We start from the raw sequence: 14,188 nt of genomic DNA, 5'->3' as shown, positions 1-14,188 counted from the left end.
GCCCTTAGCCCAGCCAGGCCAGGCCTGAGGGTTTCACACTGTCCAGGAAGTACACCCTTTCCAAAGCTACCTTTCAAGGCCTTTATTTCTGTCATTCCCACACAGTTCTGGGTTGCAGCTTGTTGATGTGGGATTTTGTTTATTTCTCTCCACATCAAACCAAGTGGTGGGACACAAACAATGGCACCAGGCGGTGGAAGTAAAAGAAGCTTTGCACTCCCCTGTAGATGCGCCCCACAATCCAGTCAGCTGATAGCTGTAGGGAACAAATTGACCATCCAAACGTTCCACTTTTGCTCTGCTTCATTGTTCCAGAGCTTTACTCCCTGCTTTCTTTATTGCAGAGACACCCAAACTGACACAAACATGATCTGCCTCAAAACATTTCTGATCTTGGCAGTTCCTGACAGTTTAAAAGTTTCTTCATGGAATTAGCACAATAGGCAGGTCATTCTGAAATACTCTCCAACAGAGCAGATAACGCAAATCATGCTTGATTTGGCAGAACTAAGCCTGAGCCATGGGACCCGTGGGTCTGATCCCTTTTTCTGCATCTGCAAAATCATTCCTTCAAGTCTCTTCTCTCCTATCTATTCAAAGAAGCTTTGCACTCTGCATTAGATGCCCCCAGTATTCAGTGGGCCGATATGATCAGTGTATCTGTAGGGTGTCAATTGGCCATGCAAAGTTCTCCTTCGTTGTGGCAGGGGTTGATTCCTGCTTTCTTTCCTGCAGACACACCCAAACCCAACATTGCAACACCTGCCTCAAAACAATTCTCATTTGGACTGTCCCTGAAAATTCAAAACTGTACTCAGAGAGTTTCCCTGTCCCCAGAGACAGGCTCCAAGGCTGGGCTCTCACCTGCACGGAATGAAGAAGAGCTGCTGCACTTGCCAACGGCTCCGGGGTCTCGTGATCAGCGCTTCAAATGCAGCTTTTGTAGACACTCTGCCTCTCTGGGCTGAGCAGCATTCCTGGGCATCGGCAGCACCGCTGCAGGCCAACATCCTCCAGGCACTGCTGCAGCAACGAGATTGCAACAAGGCCTGGCTGAAGGAGTCTCCAGTCTGCAGCAGCCCTTCACCTGCGGCGGAATCACCTTGCGCTGCCATGGGGGGAGCAGAGGGGGTGACGGGCTCTTTGCAGATGAGGGTCTCCTCCATGTGCTGCTGCTCGCTGGGCTCATACAGCTGCTGGTGCCCTCCCCACTGCTGTACCAGGAGCCTGTCTGGAAGAATAACACTGCCAGTGCCAGTGCCAGCCACTGATCCCTGCCATGGCCCTGCCCACAGGGTGTCCTGCCTACCAAACTGCTCCAGTCAGGTGATGTCAGACACCATCAAAATACATTCAAACTATGCATTTCCCACGTTCTGTCAAAATCATGCCCATCCAGTCCACATGCTGTTGGCAGAATGGGGGAAGCCCCAGCAGCTGCTCTCCCCATGGCTGGATGGCCATGGCAGCAGAGGCAAGTCTCACACTCTGCCCGCTGCTGTGGGACCCAGTGCTTTGGACACATTCCCACTGAACTCAGGCTGCTGCTACAGCAGCATCATGCCTTCACACATTTGACAACAAAGAGTTGGAATGGCACACAGGACTCGCCCCAAGAGCTAAAAAAAAAAAAAAAAAAAAAAAAAAAAAAAGGTGGGGGAGAGGCAAGTGAGTTAGAATAGTTTGCTCCTTTTTAGTACAACCATACCTGGATTTAAGCAGGGACACCGGCTAATCCTACTGGGGACTGGTTTGTAAGCCTTGTCTCTAGCAATTCCCACCAGTCTGCAAGCACTGTTCTGTAGAAAGGGGTAGATAAGATTTTACAGCACATCCGTGAGCAAGTCTGAGCCAAAACTCAAAGTACAAGACAAATACTCCCAAATTGGCCACCCATGGGGAAAAGGAGAAGAAAAGCAGATAAAACAAGTGCCATTGCAGCTGAATTGCCTGCATTCATCCCATGGTCCAACCTTTCTGTACAAAAGCACCTCAATTCAAACACACAGCCTAAGATCAAGGAATTAAACTGTTTTGAGAGCAATTAAAGCCTGATTCCTATGATTTTCAAGGAAAAGTAGATCCTAAATTCCCTAAAAACACAAATGTGGGTCTATTTGGGACTGCATCCTTCAAAAGCAGGAATGGAGCTTTAGAATTGCAGAATTGTTTCCATTGGAAAAGACCTTTAAGATCATAGAGTCCTCCCAGTAACCTGAGACCACTAACACTGCCAAGGCCACCACAAAAGCATATCCCAGGAAATGCCGTGAGATGGGACATCCTTCTTGTCTCCTTTGCCGCCCCAGGAGCCCCTTGGAAAGAGAAATGCCTACATGGGCTTTATCTGACTCCTTCCCAGCCAGCCTTTCCCTCACTCCTCGGTCTCATTTGCTCCACAAGCTCGCTCAGCTCAGAGGAGCTCTCAGAGGAGAAAACGCTGCCTGGCGTGGGGCTGTCTGATCCCTGTCTCCTCTTGATTCCATTTGCCCCACACCCTCCCCCATCATAGAGACAGAAGGATCCCCCACAACCCCACGGTACTGCACCAGATCCCAGGCACATTCCCTCCTCTGCTCCTTGGTGGCCCCGGGGAGGCTCCAGAGCCCTCCCTGTGTGCGGGACAGCTGCTGCAGCACCGCTGTGCCTGCGTGCGAGCAGCGCCCAAGGAGCAGCCGCGCAAGTTCAGAGTCTGAAACGGAATCCTCACAAATGACAACTGGCATCTCAGGGGCGGGCAGCAGAAGCTAAATCCATCTGCTCGCTGCCCTTTCAGCCATGGCCACACTGATGCCATTGGAAGAACTGCCCCTGCCCAGGAAGCTCTCAGGTGCAAGACAGGAGCAAAAGCCACGTGTTTCTGAGGTGCTAGCTGCCAGTGCCTCAGGTTTTCCTTCCAATTTCTGAGGGGTTTGGACTGCTCTTACCACTTCAACACTTTCTGTGCGTCCCTGTGAGTGAGTTAGCATCACAAACCCTCTCCCTCAAAGCCCTGAGGTACTGCTAAAGCAGAACCTGTTCATGCTCTTTTCTCCTGGTGATTTTATAATCCTGTCCAGACTCTGATAGCAAACCCGTGCTGTAGAGAAAAGATTGACCTTGGAATCCTAGGGCACTTTCTGGGTGGGTGTTTTAATCTGCTTTTCCATGGCCTTGGGCTGAGCACGGTGAGGCTGAGGCCTGGGGCCCTCAAGATGGCACCGGGGAGCTCCCGGGGCAGCGGCGAGGGGCGGCACTGAGGGGCGGCACTGAGGGGAGACACTGAGGGGCGGCACTGAGGGGAGACACTGAGGGATGGCACTGAGGGGCTGCACTGAGGGGCGGCACAGGGTGCATTTGCCCCGAGCGGGCGGGCGGCGGGGAAAGGCGCCCTGGGGAGAAGGGCAGGCACAAGGGCCCCGGCTCTCTGCAGTGCGGGCGGCCAAGCGCCAGTTGCTGCTCCCGGAGCCGCTGTCAGGGCCGTGTCTCCTCCCCGCCGCTGAGCCTGCACCTGCAGCGCTGCGTCCGGCTCTGCCCCGCTCCCCAGCGCGGACCGCAAGGACGTGGACAGCTGCAGCAGGTGCCCAGGAGGGACACCGAGATGATGCCAGGGCTGCAGCTCCTCTCCTGCAAGGAAAGGCTGACACAGCTCGGCTTCTTCAGCCTGCAAAAGAGACTTAGACTTGATCCAGCTGTGGCCTTCCAGTACCTGAGGGCAACCTACAAGAAAGCTGGACAAGGACTTTGTACAAGGGCAGGCAAGGACAGGACAAAGGAGAATGGATCCAAATGGAAAGAGAGTAGGTTGAGGTAAGGGATTCTGAGAAAAGACTCTCCTGGAACAGCTTGCCCAGGGAAGGTGTGCATGTCCCGTCCCTGGCAGTGTTCAAGGCCAGGCTGCATGGAGCTCTAGACAAGCCGGTCTAGTGCAAGGGGTCCCCAGGCACAGCAGGGGAGTTGCAGCGATGTCATTTTTCAGATCCCTTTCAAGCCAAACCATGCCACGACTCCATGATTCTGGGATACTTCCCCTCCTCATCCTCTGGCAGAAAAAGAAACTTGGCCTCAAGTTCCACATTGCAGACCATGTCTTTTGGCAGCCTGCAACTGTCTCAACAGAGAATGAAGAGAGATGACATTACAGACACGATTTCCCTTTTCTATTAAAATCTAAATGTTCCGCTCCTGTCCACACTCACAAAACTTTCAGAAGAGGCAATTCTTCCCCATGAAATGCTTTGTCTCACCCAAAGAAGAAAGAAGCCACAAGCCAACACTGTTCTTTAATTGCTACATTGCTTTATTTGATTACTTCTCTAATAGGAATGACTCTGGGGTTTTCTTTTTTCTTTCTTTCTTTCTTTCTTTCTTTTGTTCTTTCTTTCTTTCTTTCTTTCTTTCTTTCGTTCTGCGAGGCGTGCGGCGGCTCCTCCGTTGGGTTCGCAGAGGCAATGGAGGAGCGGCTCAGCAGCAGTGTTATAAATAAGAAGCTTGACTAGGCCAATATTCAAGCAGTAATCAATTTATTAATTAAGGTGGTAAAGTATGAGCAAAACAACGCTGGGTACAGTGGGGGAAGTTTTCCCTCCAACTGCACACTGATGGTTGAGGCTCAGAGGTATTTATAGGGGTGCACATAAGCCTTTTCAGCAGTTTCTATTCCCGATTTTTACGTCACAATTCTATACACTATTGTGAGTTAGTTTTTCTCAGGATGTACCCCAGAAAGGAGTATTCCCAGATGGTGGGGTCCGACTTCCGAAAGAAGAGAGAGGTTTTCCAGCTGGTGCGGTCAAGACTCCAGATGTGGGCCCACCTTTTAATTGCAAAGACTATAAATCTCATAGCAGTGATGTCCAGCTTCACTTGGTCAAAGCCATCAATCCTTGGGTTGATGTTCATCTTCCTTTCTCAAGCCACTTTTTACTGTTTTGCTAAGGTGCTGAAATAAGCATGTTTCCTTTACATATATTCTAAACTTATATTTTCAAAGTTCCTTACTACAAGCAATATTCTAAAATTATACTTCAAAAGGTTATTATTGCAAAGCTGTTTAATCCTTAGCTACGTGCAAAAAGTTCCTGTCTAGTAGCAACATCCTTAAAGCTTTATTTCAGATGCTATAAAAGTTAATTGCAAACAAAGGATAAGTTTAAAGGCCTTCTTCCATGCTTTACTCCCTCAGTTATTTTTTTGGAATTCATCCTTTAACCGTCCCATGATCAGTTTCCATACATATCACAATCACAAGCACACATGGTGCCTGTGTGTACCTGACACGAAACACAGCTTTGTATCTCACACTTCCCAAGGCCCCTCCCCAGATTCCCCCAGGACCCTTCCAGGACCCCCCAGCCCCTCCCAAACCCGGCCCAGGACACTCCAGGCCCCCCAAAACCCCTCCCCCAGACCCCCCCAGAGCTCCCTACGACCCCTCCCCAAACCCCCCCGACCCCTCCCAGAGCCCCGCTCCAGACCCCTCCCGGCCCCCGGTGCCGCCTCAGCGCCCCCGGCCCCTCCCCAGACCCCCCGGGGGCCCGGCCCCGGCGGCCGAGGGGCGCCGCCTGCGGCTCGCCTCTGATTGGCTGCAGCGGCGCGGCGGAGGCGGGCGTTGCTGAGGGGAGCCGCGCGGTGATTGGGTGGTTCGGGGAAGTGCAGCGCGGTGATTGGTTGGTTCGGGGCGCGGCTCAGGGATTGGCTGGGGGAGCCCGCGCGCGCGGCGGAGGCGGGAGATGTTGAGGTCAGAGCTGCTGAGGCGGAGCTGAGGTGGGGCCGGGGGAACCTGGGGGGCTGTGACAGGGAATAGGGGGTGTGCGGTGGGTTTGGGGGGCAGTGAGGGGGCTCTAGGGAGCTTTGGGGGAAGCTTGACAGGGTCTGGAGCGTTCTCAGGTGGGTTTAGGGCGATCTGAGGGGAATTGAGGTGGTCTGAGGCGATTTTGGGGGGATTGCGAGAGGAACTGAGGGGGTTTCTGAGGGGATCTGGAGGTTTCTGAGGTGGGTCTGGGGGGCATTTAGGGGAGTCTGAGGAGATTTTATTGGGTTTGGGGGGATTGAGGGGTCTGAGAGGGATTTGGGGCAGTCTGATGGGATTTGGGGAGTCTCAAGTAGGTCTGGGGTCAATTTTGCGGGGAACTGGGGGGTCTAAGGGTAATTGGGGGGGGGGTTTGGGAGGCCAGGGTGGTCCTGGGCCAACCTTAGGTGGAGTCTGGGAGGTTTGGGGTTCCTGGAGGGGTCCTGGGGGAGATTTGGGGGTACTGGGGGGTCCCAGGCCCACCCTGAACCGGGGTCTGGGGTTTTTTTTTGGGAGGGGGCACAACAGAGGTTCCCCCTCCCCCGTTTTTGGTTTTTGAGCGATTTTATTGGGGTTGTTTTTTGTTGGTTTTTTTGGGTTTTTTTTGAGGGGGGATTCATTGAAATTTTTGGGAGTTCTTTTTAAATTTTGGTGAGTTCCACTGGGATTTTGTGGGATTCTCTGGGGTTTTGGAGGGTTTCATTGGGATGCTTAGGGGATTTGTGGGGTTTTAGTGGAATTTTGGGGGGAGGCTTTGGGTTTATACCTGGGTGTAGGGAAGGGCTGAGAGGCCCCAAGATCTCCTTAAAAGCCCCAAAAGTCAAATAAAACCCATGAAATCCCAATTAAATCTCACAGAATCCCATTAGGACATCCTAGAATCCCAATAAAAGCCCACAAAATCTCTTGAAATCCCAACAAACTCTCCAAAATCCCAATTAAATCTCACAAATCTCCCATAAATGTCCCCAAACCCCCCCAGAAGCTCCACAAATCCTCCCAAGACCCAAAGAAATCCTGGCAACACCCACAAAACCCAAAAAATTCCACAAAAAACCCCCAAAAATTCCTCAAACAACCTAGACCTCAAAAGAATCCATCTAAACACCTGGAAAATTCCAGTAAGGCTCCCAAAATCCCCCAGAAATTCCAATAAAACCACCCAAAAATTCCAGACAACCCCACAAAATCCCCCAAAATCCCAGTAAAACCCCCCGAATTTAAAAAATACACCAAAAAAATTAATAAACCGCCAAACTCTGCCAGAAAAACACCCCCCTCTCAAAGCACCAATAGAACCCCCCAGAATCCACAACCCCCCGAAATTGCCCAGCTGCCCCAAAGGCAATCATTGTGTGCACAGCCCGCAGCGACTGCCCCTCAACTCCCAGCACAACGGCCCGAGGCCAAGCGAGCCCCAAATGGCCGAGCCCTGCCGAGCCCTCCCTGCTCCCTCCCAGTCCCGCCCGGGCCCGTCCGGGGCCGCGGCCAAAACTGCCCGGAGCGAGCGCGGAGGGCCCGGAGCGAGCGCGGAGCCGCTGCCGGGCTCAGCCTCAGGCTCGGCCCCTCGGGGGCGTTTTGGGCCGGGCGGGGCAGCTTTAGGCTGGGCTTCAGCTGCCGCCAGGGATCCCCAGCCTGTGCGGGGGCATTTGAGGCCCCTTTGGCTGAATTTCGGCCCAATCTGGTGGGGTTGAGGCGGGATTTGGGATCCCTTTGGATGATTTTACACCCATGTGGGTGAATTTAATCATCTGTGAGTGATTTTAGGTCTCTGGTTTTGGTGATTTTGGGCTCATTTGAGTAGATTTTTTGCTTCTTTGGGTAACTTTACACCAAACGAAGTCATTTAGGTTGACTTTAGGCCCTCTTGTGTTGGTTTCAGGCATGTGTGGGTGATTTTAGGTCAACTTAGGTGATTTCTGGCAAAACCAGATGAATTTGAGGCTCATTCGGGAGATTTGAGGCTGAAGCAGGTACGTGCAGCGTGGATTTGAAGCTCATTTTGGAGATTTAAGGGTGATTTTAGGCCATTGTGAGGGAGGTGTAAACCAGTTTGGGCAATTCTAGGTGCCCTTGCTTGGGTATTAGACCCCTTGCATAATTTAAATCCTCTTTGGCTGATTTTCAGCCACAGCTGGCTAATTTCAGCTGCATTTGAGGCCCTTTTGGGTGATTTAGAGCCAACCCGGGCCCTTTTGGAGCCGCGCGTCCCCTTGGCCCCGGCCCTTTCCCCTCACGGTTCCCGCCCTTTCCTTGCCCCCTTTCCCCTCAGGGTTGGGCCTTGGGGAACGGGGAGGAGGAGGAGGGAGGGAGGAAGAGGCCGAGCGGCAGCAGGAAGAGCAGGAGAAGGGGACAGAAGGAATCTGGTGCCTCTGGCGCTGCCTGAAGTGGCCGCAGCCCCGGGAGCATCGCCCCCCGTGCCGCAGGTGCCCGGGCAGGGGGAGCTGGGCCCAAATCTGCCGGGGGGTGCCTGGCTTTGGGGTTTTTTGGGGGGGATGTTTGGAGCTGGCAGGGCTGCAAAGCCGAGCCGCAGATGGCCCTCGGGGGGACACGGGGGGTCCCCGGGAGGTGTTTTTGTAGGGTCCCAGGGCTGGGAGTGGCTGCTTCCAGTATGAGCCCAGTTGGCCCCCCCGTGTGCCCCAGATTCCTCGGCACACCCAAGATGAGCCCAGTCCCTCCCAGTCATTCCCTGTGATGATGCAGTTTGCTCCCAGCAAGGTCCCAGTTGCTCCCAGTTGCTCCTGCTTTGATCCCATGTGTTCCCAGTTCTCCCAATTCTCCCCTAACATAGTCCTTGTCACTCCCAGTATGATGCCAGTCTCTCCCAGCTGGTCCCCAGTCACTCCCACTTGCCCAAAGCGTGTTCCCAGTTCCACCAGCACATTCCCAGTCGCTCCCAGTCTGGTCCCAGTCACCACCTGTATGGCCTCAGACGCTCCCAGTTTTTCCCAGTTGCCTCCAGCATGATCCCAGTTTCCCCAGTTGTGGTCTCAGTCCTCTCAACATGGTTCCAGTACCTCCAAGTTTATCCCAGTTGATCCCAATGTGTTCACATTTTCCTCCCAGCATGGGCCCGGTAGTTCCCAGTAACCCCCAGTCAGGTTCCTTTCACATCCACTGTAATCCCAGTATGATTGCAGCCACTCCAGAATGATCCCAGTCACTTGCAGTCTAATCCCAGTTGCTCCCAGAACCTCCCAGTCTGATCCCAGTGCCTCCATTGTGATCCCAGTTGCTCCCAGCATGGGCGCAGCTGTTCCCAGTGTGGTTCCATCACTCCACTGTGGTTACAGACCCTCCCAGTATGGTCCCAGTTGAACCCAGTTGCCCCTGCTTTAGTCCCCGTCACTCCCCAGATGATCCCAGTCCCTCCCAGCATGGTCCCGCTCACTCCCAGTTGCCCCCAGGGTGGTCCCAGTTCTCCCCAGCATGGTCCCAGTTGTTCCCAGGGAGGTTCCAGTCCCCCCAGGATGGTCACAGGCACTCCCAGTATATCCCAGTTGCCCCCAGCATGTCTGCAGTCATTTCCAGGCACTGCCAGTGGCCCCAGTAAGGTGTCAGTTATCCCAGTGGGATCCCCCAGTCATGCCCAGAATATCCCAGTTGCCTCCAGCGTGTGTCCAGTCCTTCCCAGTTGCTCCAGTTTGCTTGCAGCATGATCCCAGTTTCTCTCAGCTGCTCCCAGTGGCCCAAAGTGGGATCCCAGTTGCTCGGTTTCAACCCCAGGATGATCCCAGGAAGCTCCAGTTTGATCCCAGTCACATGGCAGCCCTCGCAGGGTGGTCCCAGTATAATCCCCATTGCTTCCAGTCTCTCCCAGTGTGGTCCCAGCTGCCTCCAGCATGGTTCCAGTTGCTTCCTGGATCAAGCCAGTCAGTCCCAGTCTGATGCCATTTGCTCCCAGCGTGCTCCCAGTTGCTCCCAGTCAGGCCCAGTGTGGGGGATGATGTGCAGGGTGTGTTCCCAGTCACTCTCAGATCCTCCCAGTGTCAGTCCAGTCCCTCCCAGTATGATCCAAATGTGAGCCCAGTGTGCTCCCAGTCGCTGCCAGTATCAACCAGTTGTGCTCCACGTGGTTCCAGTTGCTCTCTTGCACCCTCACTGTCGTTCCTGTCACTCCCAGTGTAGCCCAGTTCCCTGCAGCATGTTCCCAGTCAGTCCCAGTTTGTTCCAGTAGGATCCCATTTGCTGCCAAGCACTCCCAGTCAGCCTCAGAGTAGTGGCACTGACTGCCAGGACAATCCCAGTCCCCTCCAGCATGATCCCAGTTGATCCCAGTATAAGCCCAGTTGTTTCCAGTCCCCCCCAGCATGCAGCCAGTCACTCCCAGTTGTTCCCAGTTGGGTTTTTGGGGGATGTTTGAGGAATGCAGCAGTCCAAGGCTGAGCGGGAAAGGCCCCTTGGGGGGACATTGGGGGTGCCGGTGGCGGCTGCCGGCAGAGGCAGCCTGGAGGAGCAGAGCCCTGTGTCCGCCAGGAGCCCAAAGTGGGGAGCCCAGAGAGGGGGGAGCGGCGCCATTGGCGGGAGCCTCAAGAGCCCGGAGAGGGGCAGGGGGGACTCCTTGGAGCCCCTGCAGCCCAAAGCAGAGAGTGAGGGGAGAAGGGAGCCCAAAAGGGAGCCCAAAAAGCCCCGGCATCCCTGCATGGGGAGAGCGGAGAGGGGGGAGCTTTTGGGATTGCTGGGACTGCCAGCAGCCTGGGCAGGGCGGGCACCCAGGAGAAGGGGGACCCCCAATCCAAGCGTGACCCCAGCAGCTGGGACAGGGGGAACCCTGAACACCAGAGGGGAGGGAGCAGGGAGCAGGGAACTCCTGGGAGGCTTTTCCAGGGCTGAATCTTGGTGTTTAATAAAAATCTTGGGAGGTTTTATTGGCCCCACATGCCTCATGATCTCTAGAGCTGGACTTGGGCAGAGGGACCTTCAAACTCACCGTGCTCATCCCTTGTTTTCCCCAAAGCAGGATTTCCCATTGCCAAGCCCTGGGAGGCTGTGAGGAAGAGGAAGATGCCCCGGAACACGCAGGCAGGTGAGGAGGAAGTCAGTGCCCCTTTGCCCCTGTGTCCTGCTCCATCTCCCAGCCCAGCAGGGCCCCGGCTGCAGCACAGCCCCTGTGCCGGGGACGCCCTGGGGCATCTCCTTGCCCTTGCCTGTGGCGCGGAGGCAAATGCCATCCTCTGCTTGTCCTTCCTCCCCCAGAGCAGGAGCTGAGGCTGGAGAGCAGGGAGGACAAATCCCCGGGGCAGAAGCTCGTGGCAGAGGCCGTTTGGAGCGGCTCCACGGCGCAGGAAGGCAACGGGGAGGAAAAGGCCCGGAGATGCTGCACGAGGAGGGGCTGCAAAGGCAGATGGCGGCGATCTGAGGGGGAAAGACCCAGCCTGGGCCGGGAAGGCGGCCGGAGATGGAGCCAGAGCTCGGAGCTGGTGCCCCATGAGCAGCTCCATGACGGGGAGAAGCCCCACACGTGCCGGGAGTGTGGGAAGAGCTTCAGGTGGAACTCCAAGCTGATCAGGCACCAGAGGACCCACACTGGGGAGAGGCCCTACGAGTGTGATCAGTGCAGGAAGAGGTTTAAGACCAGCTCTGATCTCCTCGTGCACCAGCGCACGCACACAGAGGAGAGGCCCTTCCGCTGCCCCGACTGCGGGCAGGGCTTCAGGCACAACGCCCATCTTGTCAGGCACCGGCGCATCCACACTGGGGAGAGGCCCCACGAGTGTGAGGAGTGTGGGAAGAGCTTCAGGCAGCGTTCTAACCTGATTGTCCACCAGAGGATCCACACTGGGGAGAGGCCCTACGAGTGTGATCAGTGCAGGAAGAGGTTTCGGATCAGCTCCAGTCTCCTCCGGCACTATCAGAGTCACACAGGGCAGAGGCCCTTCTGCTGCCCCGACTGCGGGAAGGGATTCAGGCAGAACTCCACCCTCATCACCCACCGGCGCATCCACACCGGGGAGAGGCCCTACGAGTGTCCCCAGTGTGGGAAGAGCTTCTCCAGGAGCTCTCACTTGACCCGACACCAACGGAGGCACCGGTAAGGGAAGCCCTTACTGATTTCTGTCCTGTTCATTCTCAGTCAGCTCTGTTTGCAGAGTGCCGCCTTCAGATGATTAAATTCTTATAAAAATCCCATTTTTTACATCATCCAACCCAAACAATCCAAAACCAATATCCAAGTAAAACCACCCACCCGCAATTAAATTTTAAAAATAATTTTAATTGGTTTAGAGTACTCAAGGGTGTTGTTAAAGTTCAGTTGTTTGGTTAAAATGTATGAGAAATTATGATGGTGTTTGGTTTTGTGTTTGGTGTATTTGTAATAGGAATTGTTTTACTAAGGTGGGTTAGATTGTATGTTTGGTTTTTTAGATATTTTTTATCTAAAGTCTATTAGTTATTGAGGTAAAACCTTCAAAAGGTATTTTTTGTATATAATTTATTTATATGTACTGGTAATGTTACAGTAATAGTTGTTGTTGTTTTGCTTGAATCATTGGAGTATTGTAAGGAAGAGTTGAAATTATTATATTTCATTTTTATTCAAGTTTATTTCATTCTAAGTATATTTTATTTAATTGAAATGTTATTGTAATTTGTTAAGAGGATAGGAAGGAAGTTCCAAGGGCAGGAGCATTTTTTCCTGGCTGGGAACTGGAATTCCAGACCCTGGGAGTGTGAGCAGGACCACCCAGACTGGGATCAAACATGGGCTGGGATCAAACATGGGCTGGGATCAAACATGGGCTGGGAGCGCATGGGATGGGACCGAACAGATCAGGACAACACAGACTGGGATAAACTGGGCTGGGATTCTATGGACTGGGATGGCACGGGCTGGGATGGCACGGGCTGGGATGGCACGGGCTGGGAAAAAGCATTGGCTGCCCTTGGCTCCTTTGGCTCCCATCCAGGGCTAAAGGCGGCCCCACCAAGCTGGCTGGATCCTGTTTGGGGGTCCCATCCCCTCTTTTCCCGCGCTCTGCCGCCCCTTCCCCATCGTTGTCCCAGTCCCCAGTGCCCTCCCCCGTGCTCGGTTTTGGGGGTTCCAGGCCCCTCCTGCTCGGTTTGGGGGTCCCGACGGCCCCTTGGTTTAATTTGGGGCCCCCGGCGCCCTTCTCAGCGCGCCCCCCGCTGCCCCCGCGGCCGGGGGGGCTCCCAGCGGCACCAGTGCCCCCAGTGCGGCCCCAGCTGCCCCCGCCCGCCCCATGCCCATGGCCAGGGTCACCTCCCCCCTGCCCAAATTCCGCTGGCGGGGAGCGCGGGGCGCTGCGGGCCCGCCCGGACACTGATGAGTCAGAGCCGTTTCGCGCTGGCCGCGGGAGCAGCTGGGGACCCCCGGGAGCCCCTCGGTTTTGGGGCTTTCGATCCCCCTCGGCCCTCGGGGCGGCCCTGGGGCCACCCCAGCACCCCCAAAATGGGGAGGCTCCCCGGAGCCCTTCGGAGCCGCCAGCAATGGGCTGGAAGCGGCAGCAGCCGCCCCAGAAAGGGATCGAAGGCTCCGCGCCGGGAATGGGGGAGGCTCTGGGGATGGCTCCGATCCGCACTGGGGCGGGCTGCGATTGAAGGAGGCTCCGTTCAGCGGCTGCGGAGGGGCTGCGGCTGGGGAGGGGTCCGCGATTGTGGGCATGGGTCCATCCCGGGACTGGGCCGGGCTCTCTCCCCTTCCCGATCCCAATCCCGTTCCAGTTCCCAATCCCGATCCCGCCGCTGTTTCTAGGGAATGGCTCCGATCTCAACCCCGACCCCAAACCTGGGGGGGGTCAAACATTGGGGTCAAACACGCGAAATCCTGGGGTCAACTTCCCCCGACCCCAAATCCTGGGGTTTGAAACATCTGGGGTGTCCAACTGCCCTGATCCCAAAGTTTGGGTGTCAAACCTCGATTCCCAAAGGCTGGGGTCAAACACCCCCAAATCCCAACCCTGGGGTGTCAAAATGTTATAAATAAGAAGCTTGACTAGGCCAATATTCAAGCAGCAATCAATTTATTAATTAAGGTGGTAAAGTATGAGCAAAACAGCGCTGGGTACAGTGGGGGAAGTTTTCCCTCCAACTGCACAACGATGGTTGGGGCGTACAGATATTTATAGGGGCACACATAAGCTTTTCTCAGCAGTTTCTATTCCCAATTTTTACGTCACAATTCTATACACTATTGTGAGTTAGTTTTCTCAGGATGTACCCCAGAAAGGAGTATTCCCAGATGGTGGGGTCCGACTTCCGAAAGAAGAAAGAGGTCTTCCAGCTGGTGCAGTCCAGACTCCAGATGTGGGCCCACCTTTTAATTGCAAAGACTATAAATCTCATAGCAGTGATGTCCAGCTTCCCTTGGTCGAAACTATCAATCCTTGGGTTGATGTTCATCTTCCTTTCTCAAGCCGCTTTTTACTGTTTTGCTAAGGTGTTGAGATAAGCATGTTT

General features: G+C 54.6%; 1 protein-coding gene across 1 annotated transcript in view; it reads left to right on the top strand.

Moving 5' to 3' along the window:
- The window catches only part of LOC119696828 (zinc finger protein 883-like), a 252,044-nt gene extending 240,239 nt beyond the window's left edge, over positions 1–11,805 (top strand). The window contains exon 4 of the mRNA XM_038126667.1: positions 11,159–11,805. Coding sequence (XP_037982595.1) covers positions 11,159–11,805 — 647 coding nt within the window. The remainder of the gene's footprint in view (positions 1–11,158) is intronic.
- Positions 11,806–14,188: the final 2,383 nt, after the last annotated feature.

Source organism: Motacilla alba, unplaced genomic scaffold (assembly GCF_015832195.1).
Source record: "Motacilla alba alba isolate MOTALB_02 unplaced genomic scaffold, Motacilla_alba_V1.0_pri HiC_scaffold_48, whole genome shotgun sequence".
NCBI classification, from domain to species: Eukaryota; Metazoa; Chordata; class Aves; order Passeriformes; family Motacillidae; genus Motacilla; species Motacilla alba.
Note: the sequence above shows the minus strand (reverse complement) of the source record. Positions and strands in the feature narration are given on the sequence as shown.